Source organism: Schistocerca piceifrons, chromosome 4, assembly GCF_021461385.2.
Source record: "Schistocerca piceifrons isolate TAMUIC-IGC-003096 chromosome 4, iqSchPice1.1, whole genome shotgun sequence".
Classification (NCBI taxonomy): domain Eukaryota; kingdom Metazoa; phylum Arthropoda; class Insecta; order Orthoptera; family Acrididae; genus Schistocerca; species Schistocerca piceifrons.
The window spans coordinates 787,274,409-787,298,236 of NC_060141.1; the positions used below are offsets into that span (position 1 = coordinate 787,274,409).

The following is a 23,828-nucleotide window of genomic DNA, read 5'->3' on the forward strand; positions in this document are numbered from 1 at the left end:
GAGGGGGAGGGATGTCTTACCCACTATTCTTCCCACCCCTCCCGCAGTGGTATTCTGCTGTCCATCACATCTACACAATATCCTCGTCCATCCTTATACAACTTCTGCTTTAATCCCCTTGCCTCATGTGTCATATTCCTGTAATAGACCTAGATTCAAGACCTGTCCCAACATCCTCCCACCACCACCTACTCCATTCCAGTCACAATCATCACCTATCCCATCAAAGGCAGGACTACCTGTGAAACCAGTTGTGATCTACAAGCTAAGCTAAAACCATTGTGCTGAATTCTGCATGGGCATGACAACCAAAAAGCTGACTGTCTGCATGATGGCCACCGACAAACTGTGGCCAAGAAAAAGCTGGACCACCCTATTGCTGAGATGCCGCCCAATGCAGTGTTCTTAACTTTAATGAGTGCTTCACAGCCAATGCAATCTGGATCTTTCCCACCAGCACCAGCATTTCTGAATTGTGCATGTGGGAACTCTCCCTGCAATATATCCTACATTCCCATGACTTCCTCTTTTCCCAGTCCAACATTACACAGTCTGTTTTTACCCCTCTCGTTTTCTGCTAATCCTTCCTGGCTCTCTGTCCAACTTCCCGACTGCACCTAGCTGCCCTACCCTCTCTCCACCTTGTCCCTGTATGCTCCCACAAGCAGCACTTTACTGTCCCCCACCTTTGCTATCCCTTTCCCTCCCCACCCTAGCCACCTCCTGACCCCCACCACCTGGATGCATCACCCATTTTTTACGAAGGCCTTGTTGGCCAAAAGCTCATTTTCTGACAGTCTTTTTCTTGTACCTACCTGCTACTCAGAATCCCTGCAATATGGTGAGTAGCAACTATCTTTTTCATAATATTGTACATTTCATCCTGAAATTTCAGTTGTTGAATAGGCTATGTTAGTGTTAGAACTGCCAAATTCAGAGTAAGAATTATGTATTGTAGTTTATTAAGTTTGAAAAATAGCCACAGTAAAGTTGTTGTTGTTGTGGTCTTCAGTCCTGAGACTCGTTTCATGCAGCTCTCCATGCTAATCTATCCTGTGCAAGCTTCATCATCTCCCAGTACCTACTGCAACCTACATTCTTCTGAATCTGCTTAGTGTGTTCATTTCTTGGTCTCCCTCTACAATTTTTACCCTCTACACTGCCCTCCAATACTAAATTGGTGATCCCTTGATGCCTCAGGATATGTCCTACCAACCGATCCCTTCTTCTAGTCAAGTTGTGCCACAAACTTCTCTTCTCCCCAATCCTATTCAATACCTCCTCATTAGTTATGTGATCTACCCACCTAATCTTCAACATTCTTCTGTAGCACCACATTTCAAAGGCTTCTATTCTCTTCTTGTCCAAACTATTTATTGTCCATGTTTCACTTCCATACATGGCTACACTCCATACAAATACTTTCAAAAACGACTTCCTGACACTTAAATCTATACTCGATGTTAACAAATTTCTCTTCTTCAGAAACGCTTTCCTTGCCATTGCCAGTCTACATTTTATATCCTCTCTACTTCGACCATCATCAGTTATTTTGCTCCCCAAATAGCAAAACTCCTTTACTACTTTAAGTGTCTCATTTCCTAATCTAATTGTATAATTATTAAAAAAATTTTTTTTGAGAGGCAACAGAACTACAGGCAATTTCCTTCCCTATATTTATTAAATTAGTAAAAATGTAAATCTCATGTGACTAGGGCCTCCCATCGGGTAGACTGTTCACTGCGTGCAAGTCTGTTGATTTGACGCTACTTTGGTGACTTGTGCATCGATGCGGATGAAATGATGAGGATTAGGACAAAACAACACCCAGTCCCTGAGTGGAGAAAATCTCCGACCCAGCCAGGAATCGAACCCGGGCCCTTAGGACTGACATTCTGTCTCGCTGACCACTCAGCTACCAGGGATGGACATTAAATTAGTGCTATTGCTCTATCTCAAACGACTTCAACAGTGAAGGAACATTAAAGTCTCATTTACTGCTCTCATTTGTTGAGGTTGTTCCTCATTCATGATTTCTATCTAATTATTATTTTATGTAAATTATAATTTTGACATGAAATATTTATTTGGAGTTGACTAGAGTTTGATGCATTAATGTTGATACTGAAAGTGATGGAAATTCATGACATGAGTTTTTACAGTAAACCATGATCCAAGCAGATGTACTTGTCAGTGTTAAACTATTTTCATTAAGTAAAGTAACAAAAGAAAATCTATTACATAATAATAATAGTAATAATAATAATAAATACTACGAACTACAATATTTGCTATAGAGAGTATGATACTAGACCGTCCAGTCACATAAATGTGACTACTGCCTATGTTCGACACCAGCATGCAGAAACCACTCAAAGATGGCAGGTGGCAGCACTAGCATTGGAGGGTATGAAAAATGTGCTGGATGGGATGCAGGAAATAGTGCATTTTGTTGTGGGTAATGGAGATAGTCATTTGTCTGATGTCCAACAGGATATGATCATTGGCTTTAAGGCCAAGGATGGAAGCATTTCTGAAAGGCTATGTCTGTAAACTGTTTGTACACCACAGTCGTTAAAGTATACCATGCATGACAAAATTGTGCAATCCAAAACCGGCACTGAGGCAACTGTGGTGCACCTTCAGCCATAGGTGACAGGCTGTGGAGATGTTTACAGGAAAATAGACATGCAACTATTGAGCAGCTGGCTGCTCAGATGAACCAAGTGGCTACCAACAGTGTCTCCTCAATGACTGTTAAGTGAAAGTTGCTGTGTATGGACTTTCGCAAAAGGTGCCTGGTTCAAACAATCTATGCTGACTGCTGTTCATTGGTGATGAGGCTGGAATTTGCGTGCCAATACCACCACAACTTAATGTCTACTGAGTGATGACAGGTGGCCTTTTCAGATGACAGATGGCTTTTGGCATGTACAGTGACAAATGTCTGAAAGCAAACACCCTGTGACAGTCATAGGAACAGTCCAGGCCAGAAGTGTTAGGGTCCAGGGAACGTTTTTCTGACATTTCCTGGGATGAGTTTACCATACTTTCCTGGCCACCAGACTCCCTAGGTATAAAACTTCACCCAGGCTGTTCATGCCATGGATCCTGAGCCAAGAAACCTAGTGCAGCTTTCCATAGCACTGGAGTTGATGTGTACTCACCACAAAATAACTGTCTCACAACAGTCCACACGGCAAAAGGTGATTATTAAGGCCTTTGAGAGGTGGTCATATTAATGTGACTGGACAGTGTAATTGCTCACATGAATTTACATTGTTTTCAAAATTATGCTTCAGTCTAGTGAAGAAATTACATCTTTAATATTTAAAAAAGAGTTTGTAGATTTAGAATGTATCTGTGTCTGGGAGGTAACATTAACTTTTTGGAAAACCTTATTACTGTTGTTGTTGTGGTCCTCATTCTTGAAGACTAGTTTGATACAGCTCTCCACGTTAGTCTGTCCCATGCAAGCCTCTTTATCTCTGCACTGCTACAGCAAGCAGCATCCATTTGGACTAGTTTACTGTAGTCATTCATATCTTGGTCTCCCTTTAAAACTGTTCACTCCCCCCAAACCCCCCATCCAATCCCTATTTACCTACATTACAAAATTAACAACTCTTTGATGTGTCAGTATGTCCTGTCAATCAGTCCCTTCTATGGAAGTTGGGTCATAAATTTCTTTACATTTTTGTTTTTAAGATGCTTACAAAATGCATGCTGTACTATAAATTAGGTAAGAATATATCCACCTATAGAAGTACAGCATCAACTGTATTTGGAAATTGTGTATCTCACTGTCCGTAGCACTGTTCCTGATAGAGATTTGATTTTTATAAGATTTAAATGAGTTCATTAGCAACTTGTACCTGCATGCTGGATATTTCATACCGGTACATCTTCAATGGTTAAGTTAGTACCCCAGCTACTGAAAGATGACACACTTTTTCATGCCTAATATAAAACGTAAAAGAAGAATGCTCTAAACTTAATGTGCATGTGTTTGAATTTGCTATTGTTGTGTTGGCAGAAGAGCCAATACCGTGTTACTAGAGGAGGCCGAAATGCACGCGTTTTAGCTCATGCAGGCTGGCATGAGGAGGGAAGGACTCTACTGACGTGAGGTCTGGAACATGACAACGAATTAGAATTCAGAAAGCGGACGTAATTAGTTGATACTTAATTTTAATTCATTAATGATGAATGTCGCTCTTGACGGTACATGATTCACAATATTATCTGTTCAGAATAGTAACTGAATATCCTTGCTAGGTCGTAGGAATTGACGTAGCTGAAGGCTATGCTAAACTGTCGTCTCGGCAAATGAGAGCGTATGTAGACAGTGAACCATCGCTACCACAGTCGGCTGTACAACTGGGGCGAGTGTTAGGGAGTCTCTCTAGACTAGAGCTGCCATGTGGCGGCGCTCGGTCTGCAATCACTGATAGTGGCGACATGCGGGTCCGACGTATACTAACGGACCGCGGCCGATTTAAAGGCTACCACCTAGCAAGTGTGGTGTCTGGCGGTGACACCACAGCTATCATGAACAGAGTTAGAAACAATTTTATCCTTACAGTTTAAATATGGTATTCATTGATATTAATATGCACCACCCATCATTGCTGTATAACAATACTTTACACTGTTAATTTTAAAAAAAGAGACAATATAGCTTTGTAATAATATTATATAAGCTCTTTGAACTAACCTCCATTGGTGTACTTTGAGCACAGAGGCCAGTGAAACCAACAATATCACTGAAATAAATTGTAACAGTTTCAAACTGTTCTGGCTGCACGACTTCTCCAGCCATGAGCTGTTCTGCTACAGGTCTGGAACAAAGAACAGACAAAAATCACTCATAGTTCTATAGTTACTAGTTTCAAAACATTTTAGCTTAAGTGTAAACTCCAAAGAGAGGAAGATCCTTATAGTATTTATAAAAAAAATATTACTAAAATAAAATAATATAAAATCATGATTATTCTTATAAATGAAGGGAGAAAGTGTTCTTGATGTCAACTGCACAACTTATAACTTCAACAAAATTATAAATCTAAGGCAACCAAAGGAGTAACTGAAACCCCAAGAAAATGTTTCATGAAACACAAGTTTGCCTCTAGTATGCAAGGGCAAAACAAATTAAAGTGAATTATTTTGTTGGGACTTAATTTTGGCAGCATATATATATCACTACAGATATGTCATTTGCATAGGTTAGTCAAGAATGAAATTATTTAACAAGATTATACATGAATGCAAGAGCAAACATTCATCTAGAGGAAAATTAAAAACTGAATAATTCTCTGACAGAATAAATCTGAGAAAGTAGTACACCATAGTTTTGTTTTAACCCATTTTAATTCAAAGATATAGGTTTACATCATGAAATTGTGTACATATTTAACATTTCAACAAAAATATGCTTGTGTATGAAATATTGTTGATGTCCAAGTCAGGGAAGGAAATAATTCATAAGAATTTGAGCAATGTTACACATTGGTGCCATTCAGTGTTACCTGTTTTAGACGAATTTTGCTGGATTAACTGAAGCCTCCAATACCACTTCGTCTACTCACAACCAGTCACCTTTCAAACTAACCTACAACTTGGAGTTGCTACAGGCCAGTATATCAACGCATCTAATATTCTGTATGCACATGTGTAGACTTCACAACCACAACCAATTTGTCACCTTACAACCTAACCCTGAGCTCAGGTTACACTACAGATCATTTTGTCTACACAACCTACATCCCAAAACTTAATATAGACACAAAAAAATATTGTCAGTCTTTCTTCACATTTGTGCACCTATGATGTAACAAGCTGCATTATCATTACCTCTACATCCATACTCCACAAGCCACCTGACGGTGTGTGGCGGAGGGCACTTTGAATACCTCCATCTGTTCTCCCTTCTATTCCAGTCTCGTATTGTACGTGGAAAGAAAGATTGTCAGTATGCCTCTATGTGGGCCCTAATCTCTCTGATTTTATCCTCATGGTGTCTTCGCGAGATACACGTAGGAGGGAACAATATACTGCTTGACTCCTCGGTGAAGGTATGTTCTCGAAACTTCAACAAAAGCTGCCTACTGGTGTCTGTAGGTTCAGTTGATCCAATTTGTACAATGACACACAATTTGTACTGAATGTATTGCATCACTGACATAATCAGTTCTCTTTTCAACAGGAAGTTCTGAGACTCAAAGACAAAAACCAAATCATTTTCACCTTTTACTCTGGAAAAAATAATAAAAGACTTGAAAGAAGCATAGTTTATTTCTGTAATGATAGATGCCTCCTGCCACATGCATTTCACTTTGGTTCCTTTAGCATTTTGGTTTTGTCACCCAGATCAGGGTCGGCTATTGCATTTGAAATTGCATGCATGCACAAGATGCTGCATACTTGTGATCTCTGCTTTGCTTGGTCCTTCTCAGAAGTTCTTGGTACACAACATGGTTTCATTTACCAGTGAGGTGTAGTGTAAAGGACACTGGTCTAGTGGCTATTTGTATGAAAAGAGGCAGTCTTATGATCTACTGTCGCACTTCATTAAAAATGAATGGGAATTACTGAAAAGAAGGATGAGAATTATCAGTATCTATTTTACAGTGCATAATCAACACAGGTTTCTCCACAAGTTTGCTATGAAATGACAGTATAACACCATGCAGAAAGAATGTAAAGATTTAGTTGATGATGAAAGAACAAAAAATTTAAAAGAATTAACATGATTTGTATGGGATTTGTTGTTCTCTCCATCAAGGAGCATTTTGTGATAAATTTGCAAGCATGGAGCACGTGATGAAACTGGTGGTACAAACAGTTAATTTTCTGAAGTCTCAGACATCATTCCGCAATCAATTGTAATATTTTTTGGTAGAACTGATTAAAGAGTATAGCAACTATAAGAGTCAATCCCTAGAACTTTTTTAAATATAAATCTCACTATTGTTGAGTTTCTGAAGGAAAAAGGAAAGCATAAATGTGAATTACAACATCTGGAATGAAGTGCAGAACTCACATTTTAGTTGGATTTGACTGCACACAGCCCACAGCAATGTGTTGCAGGATGAGAACACATTTATTTCTAATTTGATGGTGATGCATTTAAAAAATGCATTGTGGAAGTGAAAAACTCTGACAAGAAGCACCAGCCATTTTCCTAAGCTCACTGGTGTTAAAAAAATTACGGGGATTGGCAGTCTCCTCAACACATTTAGAAAACAGTCTTGCATATGTTTTTGAGAGCATTTTCTGACTCGGTTGAATGTGTCCCTGTGTGCATGCACGTGGAACTGATTGATCTGCAATGTAATTCAAACTTAAAGACAAATTATTTATGTGAAAACTGTCCAGGAGTTCAATGTTGGTTTCCTGAAGCAGAGTTTCCATGTGTCGATAAAGAGCCTGTAAACATGATGCAATATTTTGATCAAAATTTGTGCATGAAAGGCTGTCTTTGATTATGAAATTACGTGGAAACATAAGTGATGAACATCAGCGAAGTTGTCTGCATCTGTTTGTTTGCTGACAGTTTGTGCCAGGTAAGAATTTTATTGTGTGTTCAGCATGTGAAAAATAATTAAACAATACTAAATATTTGTGTTCTTTGTTGTCTGTATTGTCCAAAGTGATGCAGACTGATCACCCAATTCTATACAGCTCATAATTGGTAACAGAACATGTTGAAAAAATAAAATCATTCAGTGAGTTCACTGAAGTAGAATAGAAGGAAGCTCATACTGAAACTAGATGACTCTCTCTTCTATTACCTGTTGAAAGAGTTGCTGATATTTTCTTTTTCTTTGACAAGTGTCAGACAACTCTAAGGAGTTTTTTTTTTTTTCCAAAAAATCTGCTCTCAATCAGCTTTCAATTCCTTTAAGCCTCTTGAGTACTTTCCCCATCAGTGTTCTGTGCATTGTAAAACAAAATATAACTATAACTGAAGATAACTATGTTGCTCGATAAATTAGCAAGCAGATAATAGAAAAAAATTTTGACAGTAAAACAGCAGTGACATGAGTTGGAAAGTGTGGAGGCTAATGACACTGTATTAGTTTAGCAATGTCACCACAGTTTTCTATGATACTGTGTTGGATAAATTTGTGAGTGATCTGAACTATTTCTGGAAACTCTTCAGCACATGGTGCAGACTACTGCAAATAAAACCATCAGATAGATTAATTTACAAAAACAATCTAATTTTGTAAATCCTAGTGTCTTGAAACTGAGGGAGAACTGTTTGATAAGTACTCTTGTGTAAGTAAACATTGTGAAGGTACATGGCTGGACTGGAATATGAAATCAAATGTTAAGGGTCAGTGACAAATGGCAGGAAATTTTTCTTGGTTCAGTTTTCACTAGCTGTTCCAGGTGCTAATGCATGTTTCAAAGTAGTGTTTTCAGTTACTAAAACTTTGTGGATATATGGAAAACTATTCAAATAATACTGAGTCAGCATCACCACTTCAAAGAAAAATGTGCAAAATTTGTGTTTATATTCATCCACATTGTATATGCAATACTGCTGTTAACGTCTCATCAGTGGTATGGTAAAGTACGTGAAAATAAATTTTTATTAAGTGTATATTGATAGTAATTGTATCAAGTCATGATTTGTTACTCATTTGTCCTGAATTTTCGAATGCTATTTTGCAAATGGTCCTGAATTTGGTTGAAAATACACGGTGTATCAAACAGAATCATCCAATTTAAAAAATCATAATGATTATGTTATTTGAGATTTACATGGTTCCTGCTAGGTAGCAACAGTGAGTGCCTACTTCAGTTCTAGTAAAAATGGTGTTGGGGCAACAGGAAGTGTGTTGTGTTCTACATTTCATGCAGCGTGTGTCAGTAATAACTGTTCCGTGTGACTTTCATAGTAGGTATGGTGTGGATCCTCCTACAGCACAGAGCATTAGACATGGTGTGAACATGAACAGACTGTTTGTTTGAAAGCAAATCACCAGGCCATCCCTAAGTACTGATACTGATGTCGAGTGCATCCACCATAGTTTCACAACGAGTCCACAGAAATCTGCCCACCATGCAGCTTGACAGTTCACCATGCCCCCCATGTCCATCTGGAATGTGTTGCATTGATGTTTACACATGAAAGCATACAAAATTCAGCTACTGCAAACTCTTCATTAAGATGACAAACTACAATGTGTGGGGTTCTGTAATTTCGTTCATGGCAATATGGTGGATGACAGTTTTCTTCCACACTTGGTGTTTAGTGACAAGGCAACATTCCATTTAAATGGAAAGGTAAACCATCATAACGTGAGAATATGGGGTACAGAAGTTGTACAACATGAGAGGGACTCTCCAAAATTTAATGAGTTTCGTGGGAAGAGATGTATGGTCTATTTTTCTACGTTTATTAGTTTCAGAAATATAGATGTGCCAAACTGGATGATTCTTTTAGATATGGCATAAACACATAACAGTTGAAAGTACACAATACCAGAAGCAAAAAAGTCTTAGTAAACTTAGGGTAAAAAATGCATACTTAAGAGCTACATGCAATTTTTTGACTTCGATACTGTGAAGCAAATCTCTTCTACTGCAAGCTCTTTGCTTTCCATGTTTTGGGAAAAGGTATTGGGGACAAAGACAAGAAAAAAATGTCCACTAAACATCTGCTCTAAAATGCATACCTTAAGAGCTACGAGCACGTCCTCATCTTCGCTACTTGGAAACACAACTCTTCTATTGTTCAATTCCTCATAACTTTTAAATTATGCATTTTAGAGTAAAAGTTTACACGATATTTTTTTATTGTTTTGGTCCATACTAATACTTCCCAAAATGTGGAAATCAAAGAGCTTGCAGTAGAAGGGATTTGCTTCACAGTATCGAAGATGAAAAATTGCTCGTAGCTCTTAAGGTATGGATTTTTGACCCTATGTTTACTCAGACTTTTTTGCTTCTAGTATTGTGTACTTTCAACTGTATGTGTTTACGCCATTAATTATGATACACCCTGTATATTTGAACCCTAGAGGTACAATTACTTTGAGTTTTGCCTACAGAACTTCTCAGTCAACAGATTTGTTTATGAAATAGGCTGTGATTATTGTGCAGTAGCATGGTACAACTTGAACAGAGTGGATACTCAGAGCAAAGCAGCACTGGAGAAACAGTCCAGTGCTGATCAATGTGCATGATTACTGTATTTACTCGAATCTAAGCCGCACTTTTTTTCCAGTTTTTGTAATCCAAAAAACCGCCTGCGGCTTAGAATCCAGTGCAAAGTAAGCGGAAGTTCTGGAAAATGTTGGTAGGTGCTGCCACAACTAACTTCTGTCGTCGAATATATGTAGCACTACACAGGCACAAAGATAAATACTGGCGCCAAAACCTCTGCGTCAGTAAATAAATTAAAAAAAAAAAAAGTGGAAGACGAGCTTTTTTTCTCCGCCCCGAGGTTCGACCACTGCATTTTCATACATTACCCAACGAAGTAAATGCAAATTCTGTATTGTTCATCTTCGAATGTAGCAGCATTTCAATGTACTACGAAAATCCAACTGGCAAGACTGTTTGGGATGTTTGTCAATATGGCCAACTCTATGTTCTCCATTTTTTCCTACCTGTCAGAAGAGATGGTTGCTAATAGGAACTTTTATGAATTGTGAATCACATGCAATATTCTCTTCACCATAAGAATAATACGAATATAAACATTTTGCCATTTATTCTTTTGTGTTTCCTGCTATCTCATTTAAATCCTGTCTGCCTAATAAACTACAAAACTACAGTGAGAAACAGCGAACGCGGAAGAATATACATATCATGTCATGTTTATATTCATATTATTCTTATGCCTAATAGTGGTAAAGTTAGAAATGAAGCACAGCAATTGAATAGATTTTTAAATCTAAGTTGACTCTAATTTCTGTGCAGAATGTAATGTATTAGAGAGTCGTCTGCAAAGATTTTCAAACAGAGAAAAATTTTCGCTAAACTCTCGTTCAGAACATCTTCTATCATACGCAGTCTATTATTTGGTTCTTGTTGATCATTATCAAAGAAAGCAGCAGTGTAAGTAACAAGAAATAGCAGTCTCTTGCCATTGTTTCGATAATGAGACGATTTTTTAAAAAATTATTTATTTATAAGCGGCGGTATCGTGCACAAAAGCAAGCCATGCCGTGAGCGGTGACAGGCCATAAACACTAATTATCACAATGCGACAAACAATGCATGACACAGTACAGTAATGCATTTTCAGCTTAGAGTGACGTAAACATCTATAACAAAGAGAACGGCATCTATCAGATTAAAGAAAAGTAAGCAATCAATTCAAACCAGATGAAGCATGTGAAAAAGGAAGGGTACCCGTATAAATACGGACAGAGCACCTGACGCATAGCAATGGCTACCTGGTAAAGCTTAACTGCTAAGCTTACGACTCGAACCAAACTACTGTAGCTGTATCATCATTCATTCGACCTAAATTGTGTCTCGTGTTACAATGGACCAACTTTGTTTTGATTTGGAGGTGCGGCCTAAAACTTTTCTCTCCTCTTGAATTTCGAGTCTCATTTTTCAGGTGCGGCTTAGATTCGAGTAAATACGATATACTGGCACTGCAAACAGAGGAGCGTGGAGCAGTGACAGACACAGCAGCACTGATTGAATGAAACAGGTTTGTTCCTTAGCATTGTGACCAGAGCATCCAAGTAACTCTGGCTGTGTTTGAGCAATGTCAGCAGCATTCAGATGTTGCTGAAGATAGCAGCACCATGTGTGCGCCTTGTACTGTTGAGAAAATGGCATCAGTGGTCGCTTCGATAGCAGCTGTTTTTATTTTGCTTCCTTTATGGGACCCGTAATATGACAATCAGTACAGTAGATTCATTTTGTACAAGTTATGGGACAAGGTGCCAGAAGAATTACAGACTAAAAGTAAATACAGAAAACATTTCTGCAATTTATTATTTCAGGTATGAAAACAAGAGGCAATATTAATATTGAAAGTAGTACAGTAGAGAAATACACGAGGAAACATATTTTGCGAGAAAAAGTTTGTAAATTGTCTCTTATTCGGACAGCTTCATCTGAAGCTCTGTTGAAGTTTCAGCCTATTTGATAAAGAGCCTTGCACAGAATGCTCGGTTTCTACTGCAGGTTGCTCATCAAGGCACAGGTAGCCTTCTAGGTAATGACAGTTGTGCAGAACACCTGTACATTCACAATATTGCCAGCATAGTGTGATGAAGTTTCTATTGGCTTCCAGAGTATTCCTCACTTAGTGATCATTTTCCCAAAAGGACATTCAACTACTTCTCAAACTCTGGAAGGGCATCTTCTGAAATATTGTTTCTCTGTGTCTAAAACATGATGTCTGTGATAGTGGAGAGTCTGGCTGTATAATTGCCTCCTTTCTTCTTCATCAGTGATTGACAGCACAAGGAAAAGAACATCATGTAAGAGGCAGTCATTAGTTGGGGTTAAAAATAAATTGATTGATATCAAGGAGAAAAACGTGAAACTTCTCACTGAAAGAGGAAAGACAGGTCAATAAAACTGATATTTTGACAGTCTCCTACCAGATGACAGGAAAGACAGATGACAGGAAAGTAATATTGATTATGGAAATTCAGCAGCCCATTTATAAAGCGTCTATGGGTTGAACTCATTAATGTAAATATGTAACAAAGATAAAGAAACAATTTTCTACAATTTCCTTTGAAAGCAAACTCCTAAAAATGACAAAATTTGAAAATAAAAAAAATACTTTAATCCATTTTTGACATACAGAGATTCAAAGTCACTCTACATGTACATGTAAAATATGCACATAAAATCAGGCATCAGGTGAAATCTAAATAATAAATAAAAATGGTATATTCTCTATGCACTAATCTAGAAATGCCACATTCTTGTTTTCAAAAATGTTTATTAATTCATGGATGGTTCCTTAGAAAATCCCAAAACAAGTTGTTTATGATTTCATACCAGATCTGAGCTGCTGATTCCAAGATGACTATGCATAGCAAATGGCTGAAAATTTTATGATACATTTCTAAGGCCTCAATCTCGAATAACCTTGAAATTTTTCTTGATATCTTTATCTGTTTTCAAGACACAAAGGTTCAAAGTTATCCTATTTGAACACATAAGGTCCAGCATGAGGCGAAAACATAGTTTATAGAGTGATGTATCATGAAGTAAATTGCTGTAAAATGTCTCAGTTGTCTCAGAACATCAGTTGTCATCACAACCATTGTACTTGAGCAGATGAACACTAGGATGAAGTTGTAATAAGGGAAAGGACAGCAGAGTAATAACCATCACTGTTGGCAAAGAAGAAATCAAAAGAACCGATTGTAAGTGAAGACATGAAGAAAAGACCATACCTATGGTAAACAGTTATAATCCGCAATTTAGAACAACTATTTTTCCCCCTCTTTTATTTTCTTCTTTTCTTTCTTTAATAACAAAAAAATTATTAATACTGCCTTATTGCGTCATTGTGCTGGCAGAATCCCACCATTAAATGTTTATGTGGAGTTCAGGGGTGGGGGGCAGACACATTGTGATGTAATCAAGCATGATGCACATTTTATCTTAAATCCTTGATAACATTTGGTATCAATAATTTCATTTATAAATAGAAAAGTATTAGTAAGTTTTGCTAAGTTATATATCAATTGATTGAAACAATGTCTTTGAGAATGATGTAAATCATTTATGCCTCTTTGTTTCAAATGTTATCATTGCACTTCTGTTTGTTCTCATTTGGAGGGAAGAATAGCTGTATGATGGATTGTTGAAAAGATGTTTGTCAAAAGTGATAGTCTTCAGTTGTGGAATGAAGAGTCTTGTGGAATCTTGTGTGAGACATATTTTGTGAAACAGTTGCCTAGAATTTAGGAATAAAAAAGATTCTATGAAGAAACTTTTATTTGACATTTAACAGCCCATCAACCCAATGACCCTAGAAATACTACATTTCTTAGTACGCCAAATCTGGAGACCAAAATCTTACCCTGACTTACTAACTTCATTACAATCAGCTAAGTTATGTTTTAGTAAAGTGTACATATCCTTCACTGACATTTCCTTCAGAATAATGACGAAAGTCTGGTCTGTGGACACAAAATCATGTAAATGTTATTGAAGTGATGTGTTACAAACTATATGAGTTATACATTGTTAAACTACATGAGTTATACATTATTATCTGAGATCTACAGTCCTCAGCTCTTTACAGCACCATATCATATTTGAAACCAATTTTGGTAACCACAGATTTTTCAGTTTCACGGTATGATAAGCCCAGTAAACACTGCACAAATTGTATACTACACTCTTTGCTAACCCAGACATTCCTTGTACACATTCCAGGTTAATGGAAGTGCCGGATTACTGAAAGTGTTTTTTTAAATTTAGTGTAAACACAAAGAGATTGTACTTCATTAAATCCAAAGATACATTCATTTTTGTAGAACACTAATGCTTGAGTGTGTACATATACCATAGTATCACTCACTATGAAACATATTCCAGATTTTTAGTTGTTGCAAGGTGATACATGACAACAGTGTCCTTTATCATTCAAGAATACATTGGCACTGCTTGTCTCTGATTGTTGCTTAATGTGCTCCAGCAAGAGGTCTGCAGCTCCAGCACAAGCAGAGTTAAGTTTCATGTTCTCTCCTTCTATGCCCTCTTCTTCGCCACTTACATTGTAACTTCACTGTATGTTTTTGATTATCTCTTCATTTCTTAAAGTTTTGTCATAAACAGTTGCTCATCCACCTCTGTACTCAGCAGCACCAGCTTTCTGTGAAGAACCAGCTTATCTCTAATTTCACGTTTCTGCTTGAGGGCTAGCATAATGTGTTTCCTTTTAGAAGCCATGATACTGAACCACAAACAAAACCACATAGCATTGCATAACATTGTAATTAACTAATAATATTGTTGCACATGTGTATTCATTACTGTGTGCATCATTTTTGCTTGAACAGCTAGAGGCTGTATATGGACGAGATTACTGAGGGCCAGATTAGAGATAGTTCAGTGTACCTTTTTTTTCTTACTGTTTTTCAATCAAGTAATTTCCACAAACTCCCCACTTCGCCTCTTACATACACACACACACACACACACACACACACACACACACACACACACACACACACACACAGAGAGAGAGAGAGAGAGAGAGAGAGATGTTTTTAGGTAAGCAAATACATTAAAACTATATTCAAATCAAAGTTTCCTACCTTGGTAGTACTTGGTACAAAAGTTCCTCAGAACGTTTCTTTTCTTGACTGAGTTGCTCTGTTTTCTCTTCAACAAGTGCTTCCAAATTGTTTGCATATTGCTCCATGCGGCGAAGCAGATCATCCATTAAGTTTTCACAGTAGCCTCTGGGTAATGAATGATAGACATTAATGTTTACAACACAAACCTTGTGTATCCTACTGATGTAATTAATTCATATACTTTTTCAGTGAGCTTCCCAAAGTTTGGATCTTTTCTTGTCAAATATTGTGACATATATAGAGGTAAATAATTATAATATGAATCTATGGTCTAAGAAAGATAGTACAAGGTAATGTTTGCATTAATTATTTGTAGAAGAATAACAGTATCTGTGCAAGTATAGGATGTAGACATAATGAAATCAAACAGCGGAGAGTCCTGGATGGAATGTAACAATATTATGAAAAGGAAAGATGCTACGCACCATGTAGCGGAGATACTGAGTCACAGATAGGCACAACAAAAAGAATGTCACAAATAATAAAAGACATGATGGTGTCATATAGAAATTTGGGTCCCTCTGGGGAGTGTGTTTGGATAGACCGAAGCTGTTAAGGTGACATCTTGCGTAAAACAAGAAATTCAGGCTCATGTCCTAGTCCAGCACAAATTTTCATTGGCGCAAATACATTGTGCAGCCAGAGTTGCATCATGAATGTGAATATGATTCTTGGATTTAATTTTGTTCAATACTGATAGAGAATAGAAGATTTGCATACTAACATTTTTACCTTTTTTTTTTATTGATGACAAGTAACACAGTCTAGAGGAACTTTTCTTGTGTTTCACTCAAATTTGCAGTCTTACTATAAAAATAATGTTCTTGTACTCTGTTCTGCAGATTAGAATATAGAGGTGGAGGAGTAGCAACATTTGTCCAAACAACAGAGAATGATGATAGTAGTATGAATGATACATACAAAACCTTACCAAAATAAAAATAAAAAGATTTTGATATTACAGGTATGGTCTACAATGAGTTAAGAGTATTCTGTGTGTACCAATCACCAAGTGGCAAAATAAATCCTTTCCTCAAAAAAAATATCCATTCTACTAGAAAAGAACTAAAATAAAAGATTGTGTAATATGTGGTTTTAAGATTGATACAGAGAAGACACAGAGAAGTCAAAAATTTGAGGAACTGCTACTAAAATGCAACATGAAGGCAAATGTTATGGAACCAACAAGAGTGACTTTGGAAACTGAGTCAATTATTGACAAAATTATCGCTAATATACACAGCAATGTATATACAATAAAGGTTCTACAAACAGGAATTTCTGATCACTTTGGACAGCTTTGTGAAGTATTTGGAAATCTGAACTCACAAAAGGAAGATAAAAGTGCAGAAAGAGATGTTGGGCTTATCATCCAACAAAATATCAACATTTTCAAAGTGATGTTAAGAAAAAAACAGTGGACGGACACACTTAAAGCCCATGGAACAGACTAAAAATGCTATGTTTTCGAAGACACCATAACACATTACTTCAGTTTAGAATTTCCAAAAACAAAGAAATAAGCAGTGGATCATGAAGGCAATAATAGAATAGAGTGCTACCATAAGAGAAATGAAACAGAGAGAAAATATTGAAACCTACAGGCAGCACTAGAAGAAATACAGGCAGTTGATAAGAAAATGCAAAATCAATTAATGAGACTAACTCAAAATCAACAAATAAAATGAGAGCAGCTTGGAATATAATTAACTCTGAGAGGGGCTAGAAAAAATACTTACAGAAAACAAATGAAATATGACTGTAAATAACAAAATCATCACAGATAAAACAAAAATTGCCAACATTCTGAATAATAACTACACAGATGCAATGGAAAAACTAAAGCATGGATATAATAGCCAATGAACTCACCGAACTATGGGGACAGATAAGCCAAGCCACTCAATTTTAGTGAAACCAGTGTCTGGAAAGGAACTGACAAATGTTATAAAAAAGCTAAAAACAAAAAAGTTTGCTGGACATGATGTGTCAAACTATCTGATGAAGCAGGTGGCAGCAGAAATAATTACAAGACTACTGGATATTGCCAACTGCTCTTTCCAAGAAGGGGTATTTCCAGATAAACTCAAATTAGTTAAAGCAGTACCTGTATACATAAAAGGAAAGCGTGACAACCCTAACAACTAAAGGCCAGTATCTTTAGTATCGGGCTCCTCCAAAGTATTAGAAATTCTCATGCTGAACAGACTAACTACTTATTTGGAAAAAACATAATGTAATAACTCCAGCACAGCACGGATATCAGAAAGGGAAATCAATGGAAACAGCAATTGAATCATTAACAGAATCAATCGTACAGGCCTTGGACAACAAGATGGTAGTGTCTGGAGTTTTTATTGATCTAACCAAGACGTTTGACACAGTTGATCATACAGTCCTAGTAAAGAAACTAGAGAATACTGGTATTCATTGAGATGCAGCAAACTGGATGACATCATATCTAAGTAACAGGAGGCAATATGTAGCCATTAATAACTCCTAAAAATCAGAAGTTAGAAGCATTAAGTATGGTGTACCTCAAGGATCTGTAATAGGACCTGTTCTCTTCAATTTATTTGTGAATAACATACAAATATGTGAAAATGAAATCAAAATATTTTATGCAGATGATATGACTGTGCTACATGTTTCCAACAATTTGGAGGCACTTGAGCAAAATACATTCACATCAGTCAGTAGTACAGCACAATGGTTCTCTGAAAATGAGTTAATTATTAATCTGAAAAAAAAAAAAACTATATACATGCTCTTCAAAAATAAACAAAAGAACAACTTATGGATGCTTTCTTAGATGAAAGAAGACTGGAAGAAGTAGCTTCAGTTAAGTTTTTGGGCATTACAATAGATAGTGAGCTAAACTGGAAACAGCTGATAAATACTGTTTTAAGTAAGCTCTGCTCTGTGATATTTATAATGAAACAACAGGCTCACTTTACTCGCTGAGACCTGTTGTGCACTGTCTATCATGGACTTTTTAAACTATGCATGCAATATGGAATCACAGTGTGTGGGGTAGTCAGCTATCACAGGAATGAAGAGAATATTCACATTACAGAAGCAAGCCATTCAAATTATATTGAAAAAGAAGCAAAAAGAATCATGTAAAAGTTGTTTCAAAGAACTAAACATTGCAAAGTTTCCATCATTGTATATATTCAAGACTATTGTGAATGCATCACATGATCACCCAAAACTGGAGACTAATGAGACTGTTCATATACACAACACAAGGGAACAGAAAACAACTGTGGTGCATTCCATTTTTGAAAAAGGACCCAAACACTGTGGCAAGTTAACACAAGCAATGTCAGTGCAACTACAAGATCTCAAAACTGAGAAAACGTTCCCCTGAACTCTACCCTCAGGTCTACAGGAAAGGTACACATACTGATCGCTACCTCCATAAGAACTCAAACCACCACCCTAGGCAAAAGAGGGGGGTCATAAAAACACTAGTGGATAGGGCCAATAATATTTGTGAACCAGGCTACTTACAAGAAGAAATAAATCATTTACGAATGGCCTTTGCGAAAAATGGTTATACAAAAAGCGAGATTAACCGAGCACTTCACCCAAATAGAAAAATGTCTAAAAATAGGAGTCAGCAACAACCATCAGTTGGAAAAGTATTTCTTCCGTTCATCCATAATATCACGGATCGCATTGGGAAAGTACTAGCCAAGTTTCACGCCTAAGAACAACAAAAGATGCTCGTCACCCCAGGGCTATATAAAATTCCGTGTAGTTGTGGCAGGGTTTACGTAGGAACTATAAAAAGAAGCATCAATACACGGTTAACAGAGCACAAAAGAAACTGTCGCTTGGGACATATCGACAAATCGGCAGTAGCGGAACATATTTTTAAGGATGGAGATCACGAAATAAAATTTGGTGATACAAGTGTGCTAGCGAGGACGTCGCACTATTATACACGTATGTATAGAGAGGCAATTGAAAGCCACAAACATCAATACAATTTTAATCGTGAAGAAGAAGGATTAAAATTGGATAAGATATGGCGGTCGACGTTGCATCTATCACGTGACAATCGATTGCCTGCAATCGAGAGAACAGACGATAGCCAGAGGTAGCTGCACATCGATTGCCACGTGTTCGTTGACTCACCTCGGAAAATGTTCTCCATAGTTGAGAATGAAACGTCAGGGAGAAGAAGTTCTACAGATCGACCACGGAAACTTAGTCCGGAAGCGTTTACTGATGAAAATAGGCCTTCCTCACACTGCAGAAATTGTAACATACACCAAATAAACGAGACTGTTTTAGTATAAATAGTCTTTTTTATAACACGACAGAATATAATTCACGAAGACCAACACAAAAGAATATGAATTTGGAGCCCCTCCCATTGCCTCCCAGGTCATTATTGTGTCATTGTGGCTGCAGTGTAACACGTGTTAAGTTCGGCTCGCAAAATTTAGTTGAATTTGAAGGTGCTCTCGCAGATGGTGTTGTCTAGTACCAGTGGAAATTGTGTAAACAACAGTGTTCTGTGCAGTAGTGCTATTTTTTTTTCTGTGCTCCGCAAATATATACGAGAAAATGGTAAACAGAAGAGTCAACAGCAGTTTCTTCAGTTTAAATTGTTCATAACAAAAATCTCTATCAGTATCACTTTAGCATATTTCAATCTAATTGTAGCTTCCTACGATAATCACTATCAGTATCACTTTAGTAAATTTCAATTTAATTCTAGCTTCCTATGATAATCTATTAGTTATTAAGCTTACTTCTCTCTGCTGGCAGCGTACAGCAGCAGTATTGGGCAAAATGCGTGAAACTGTTGAGGCCAATACCGCCAAAATTACAGCATTAAAAAAGTTTGTGTCTGAATACGAGAAAAAGGCATGAGAGTTTAAAGTAAAACTATCTGCTGCAACAGACGAGCTAGAACAGTACCAAAGGCAAAATAGTCTACAACTGTTTGGAGTAGCAGAAAATAAGGAAGAAGACACAGACAACCTGCCTATACAGGTTGCGCGTGAAAAATTAGGCGTTGAAGTGACCAAGGCAGACATTGACAGGAGCCATCGGGTGGGACGAAAATTACCAGGTGCCACCAAACCTAGTCCAATAATAATTAAATTTGTCTCGTACCGAAAAAGGGCAGAGATCTTTACCCAGAAGAAGAAGTTAGCAAGGACAGGGCTTACAATAAGGGAAGATCTGACACACAAACGGCTAAAGATTTTAAACAGTGCCATATCCCATTTTGGTCTTCAGAATGTGTGGACTCAGGATGCCAGACTTATCATTAAGACAGCTGGAAAGAAGACAGTCACAAACATGACAGAACTGAATAGTATTAAGTGAAGCTAATCGAGCCGAAAGTGCAAACTTAACACCATTTGCAAATTGTAACAGCCCCATACTCAGATATACTATCTTGTAATTATACTGTCTTGTAATTGTATTAACTTTTTAATTATACCCATATTTGTATCTTCAAGTAATTGTTTTTGTAATTGTATTAACGTTGTACTATTTTTTGTACCTGTAGGTCTAACGTTTACTTAATCTTAGTTACTGCTAATACTTTTTTCATTTTCTCAGTTTATTCTCTTCCATTCTGTAATAGTACCATTGCAATTATTAGTCTCTCCTTTAGTTAATTAATCACCCATCTCTTCAGTTTAAATTGTTCATGACAAACATCTCTATCAGTATCACTTTAGCAAATTTCAGTCTAATTGTAGCTTCCTATGATAATCACTATCAGTATCACTTTAGTAAATTTCAATTTAATTCTAGCTTCCTACGATAATCTATTAGTTATTAAGCTTACTTCTCTCTGCTGGCAGCATTGGCCTCTTAAATGACTCCCCTTTCCCCTATTTCTACCCTAAGCTGTTTCAAATACACTAATTACATTTCACCTCTTACGACAGAGGATACACAGTGACACACAGCCGTCACTATTTTGGTCATATTCTCCTTGCACCGAATACCAGTAATCCATTTTCTATACTCCTGCAACCTCAGGAAATCTCTTGCAGTCTCCTTTCTTTTGGCACTCACGGAGTCACGAACAGGGCGCACAAAATCTTGGACACCCCTGTGTTATGTCACTTGGCGGAAGCAGCGGCCAGTGCCCCTTGCGACATATGGTGCCCAACCAAGGGACAAACCAGTCTGCCACCCTACTCCAGGCTGCTCAGCGGAACGCGTCAGAGCTTTTAGTAGCACACTGTAACATCCAGTCTTTACCTGCACATTACGAAGAACTTAGCCTCCTCTTCAACCAAATAAATTACCAGGTAATCCTCTTATCCGAAATGTGGTTAAAACCATACATATCCTCTGGATCTGTTCTTCTCCCAGGGTACACATTTCTTAGGGCAGACAGATCAAAAAAGCGAGGTTGACGGGTATACACGCACAGATCTAAAAGCGAAAGTCTTATGTATGTCAAACCCTGCTGAAGAAAAAGAGGCTGAATTCATGTTCATTGAAATAAATATACAAAGTCAGAGGTTCTGGAATGGCGTCGTGTACAAGCCACCAAAAATAAGCTCAAGGAGTTCGTTTCAGTCAGAATTACATTCACTTAAGTGTCAATATGAACATGTCATCGTAATGGGTGACTTGAACATAGACCTGCTAAGAGACACTCCCTCCGCAATAAACCTAAGAAGAGTGTTTAGTTGCAATAGCATGAACATTCTTTCATTACAACCTACACACCATACAGTCATACTCTTATAGACGTAATTGCAACAAAACAGACTGACAAAGTAAGAGATGTTGGTCAAACATCGGCCCCTGGCCTCTCAGCACATGATGTAATATTCCTGGCCTCCTCTGTGCAGCCCCCAAGGATCAAATCACATTACATAACTTGTAGGAACATGAACCGTATTGACCTTGATGCTCTAACAGCCGATTGCTCAGAAATCTCATGGCATCACATTATCAGAGAACCTACAATTGACGGCAAAATTAATGAACTTGGTGATAAACTCATTGCCCTCTATTACAAACATGCACCTGTACGCAAAATCAGTGTAAGAAAATCTCTTGGTCCATGGCTGACAGCTAAATTATGGTAAATGATGAATAATAGGGATGCTGCCCACAGACGTTTCAAGACAGATACGAAACCCGAGCGTTTCGAAGAATATAGAAAGCTACGGAACAGAGTGAAACAATGCATTTGTAATGCTAAAATCAGGCACGCTTGCTCCCTTGTATGTAGCGATATGACGCCCACAACTCTATGGAAGAATCACCGTAGCTTGGGGGTCAGAAAGGCAAAATCGGAAACTACTTTTCATGTGTCAGCTAACGAATAAATGAATTCCTATGCACCTCTGAATACCCACATGGATGATAATTACCATCCACAAGAATACCAAAACAGGATCACTAACAGTGATACCTTTCATCTAAAGCAAGAAAAGCAATAATGAGAATCTCTTCTGATGCAATAGGCAATGACAGGATCGGTATAACCATGATGAAGAATGTTGCCAATATCTTAGTATCTGTCTTAACTGACATATTTAATTATATCCTCGTGAACGGAATATACCCGGTTTGGGTATCATCAGGTGCCTTAAATGTTTTATTTTTTATTTTTTTTTTTATTTTTAAATCTTTACTGAAATGACTTTGAGCATTACATTTATTCAATTATTTTGTTTAAATTTATTTGTTTTTATTTCCATACCTTTGTGGACCTCTGCTTGTCAGTCAGGAACAGGCAGGTGGCTCTGCATAGATTTAAGTGCCAGCAATCAGCAAAGAATCACACAGTCTTTCATGTAATAAGGGTGAAATGTCATCAAATTATTAGAAACAGTATAAAGAGACCATGGCAATAGCTCCTAACCACCATAAACCTTTCCACTAACAGTACAGTCATATGGAAGACCTTCAGGAGTATTTCTGGGAGAGATGGGAGGTGCTGAGTGGTTGCTGCAATGGGGAATGGAAGTCTCCAGACCAGCCTGCAAGTCATTTTCCAGATAAAGTGGCCTATTTTGCCACACTTACTGCCACTGCCAGGCAGGATTCAGCCAGTACAGAGTGGCTGCTGAGAGGGTCAGTTGGGACTTCAGTCCTTCCACTGATGAATACAACTGTTTCCTTTCTGTGTGTGAGATGGATTCTGCATTACCTGCAGCTTGTGAAGAGTCATGTTGTCATTATAGGGTCCATTACAGAACGTTGTGGGACCTTACAGAATGAACAAAGAAATCCCCTTAGTCATTTTTAACTTGATTTGGACAATAGGACAGTTTCCCAACTTGTGGAAAGAGGTAATTTTAATTCCACTTTTAAAACTTGACAAGGACTGTACATACCCAAGTACATATTGTAGTTTAGCTCCACTAGTTGTGTGGGAAAGAACTTGGGATGGATGGTGAATCACTGCACTGTATGGATATTATCCAGGCAGCTCTTTAGTTTCTTTCAGTGTAGTTTGTTTGGTTTGTCTCATTTTAGGGTGCAAAAACAACTACGGTCATATAC

At 37.5% G+C, this 23,828-nt stretch overlaps 1 protein-coding gene across 1 annotated transcript in view; it reads right to left on the reverse strand.

Annotated features, from left to right (window-relative positions):
- The window catches only part of LOC124796171 (atrial natriuretic peptide receptor 1-like), a 316,630-nt gene that overhangs the window by 154,963 nt on the left and 137,839 nt on the right, over window positions 1-23,828 (reverse strand). The window contains exons 6-7 of the mRNA XM_047260262.1: window positions 15,273-15,419; window positions 4,718-4,841 (exon numbers count right to left, since the gene is read on the reverse strand). Coding sequence (XP_047116218.1) covers window positions 4,718-4,841; window positions 15,273-15,419 — 271 coding nt within the window. The remainder of the gene's footprint in view (window positions 1-4,717; window positions 4,842-15,272; window positions 15,420-23,828) is intronic.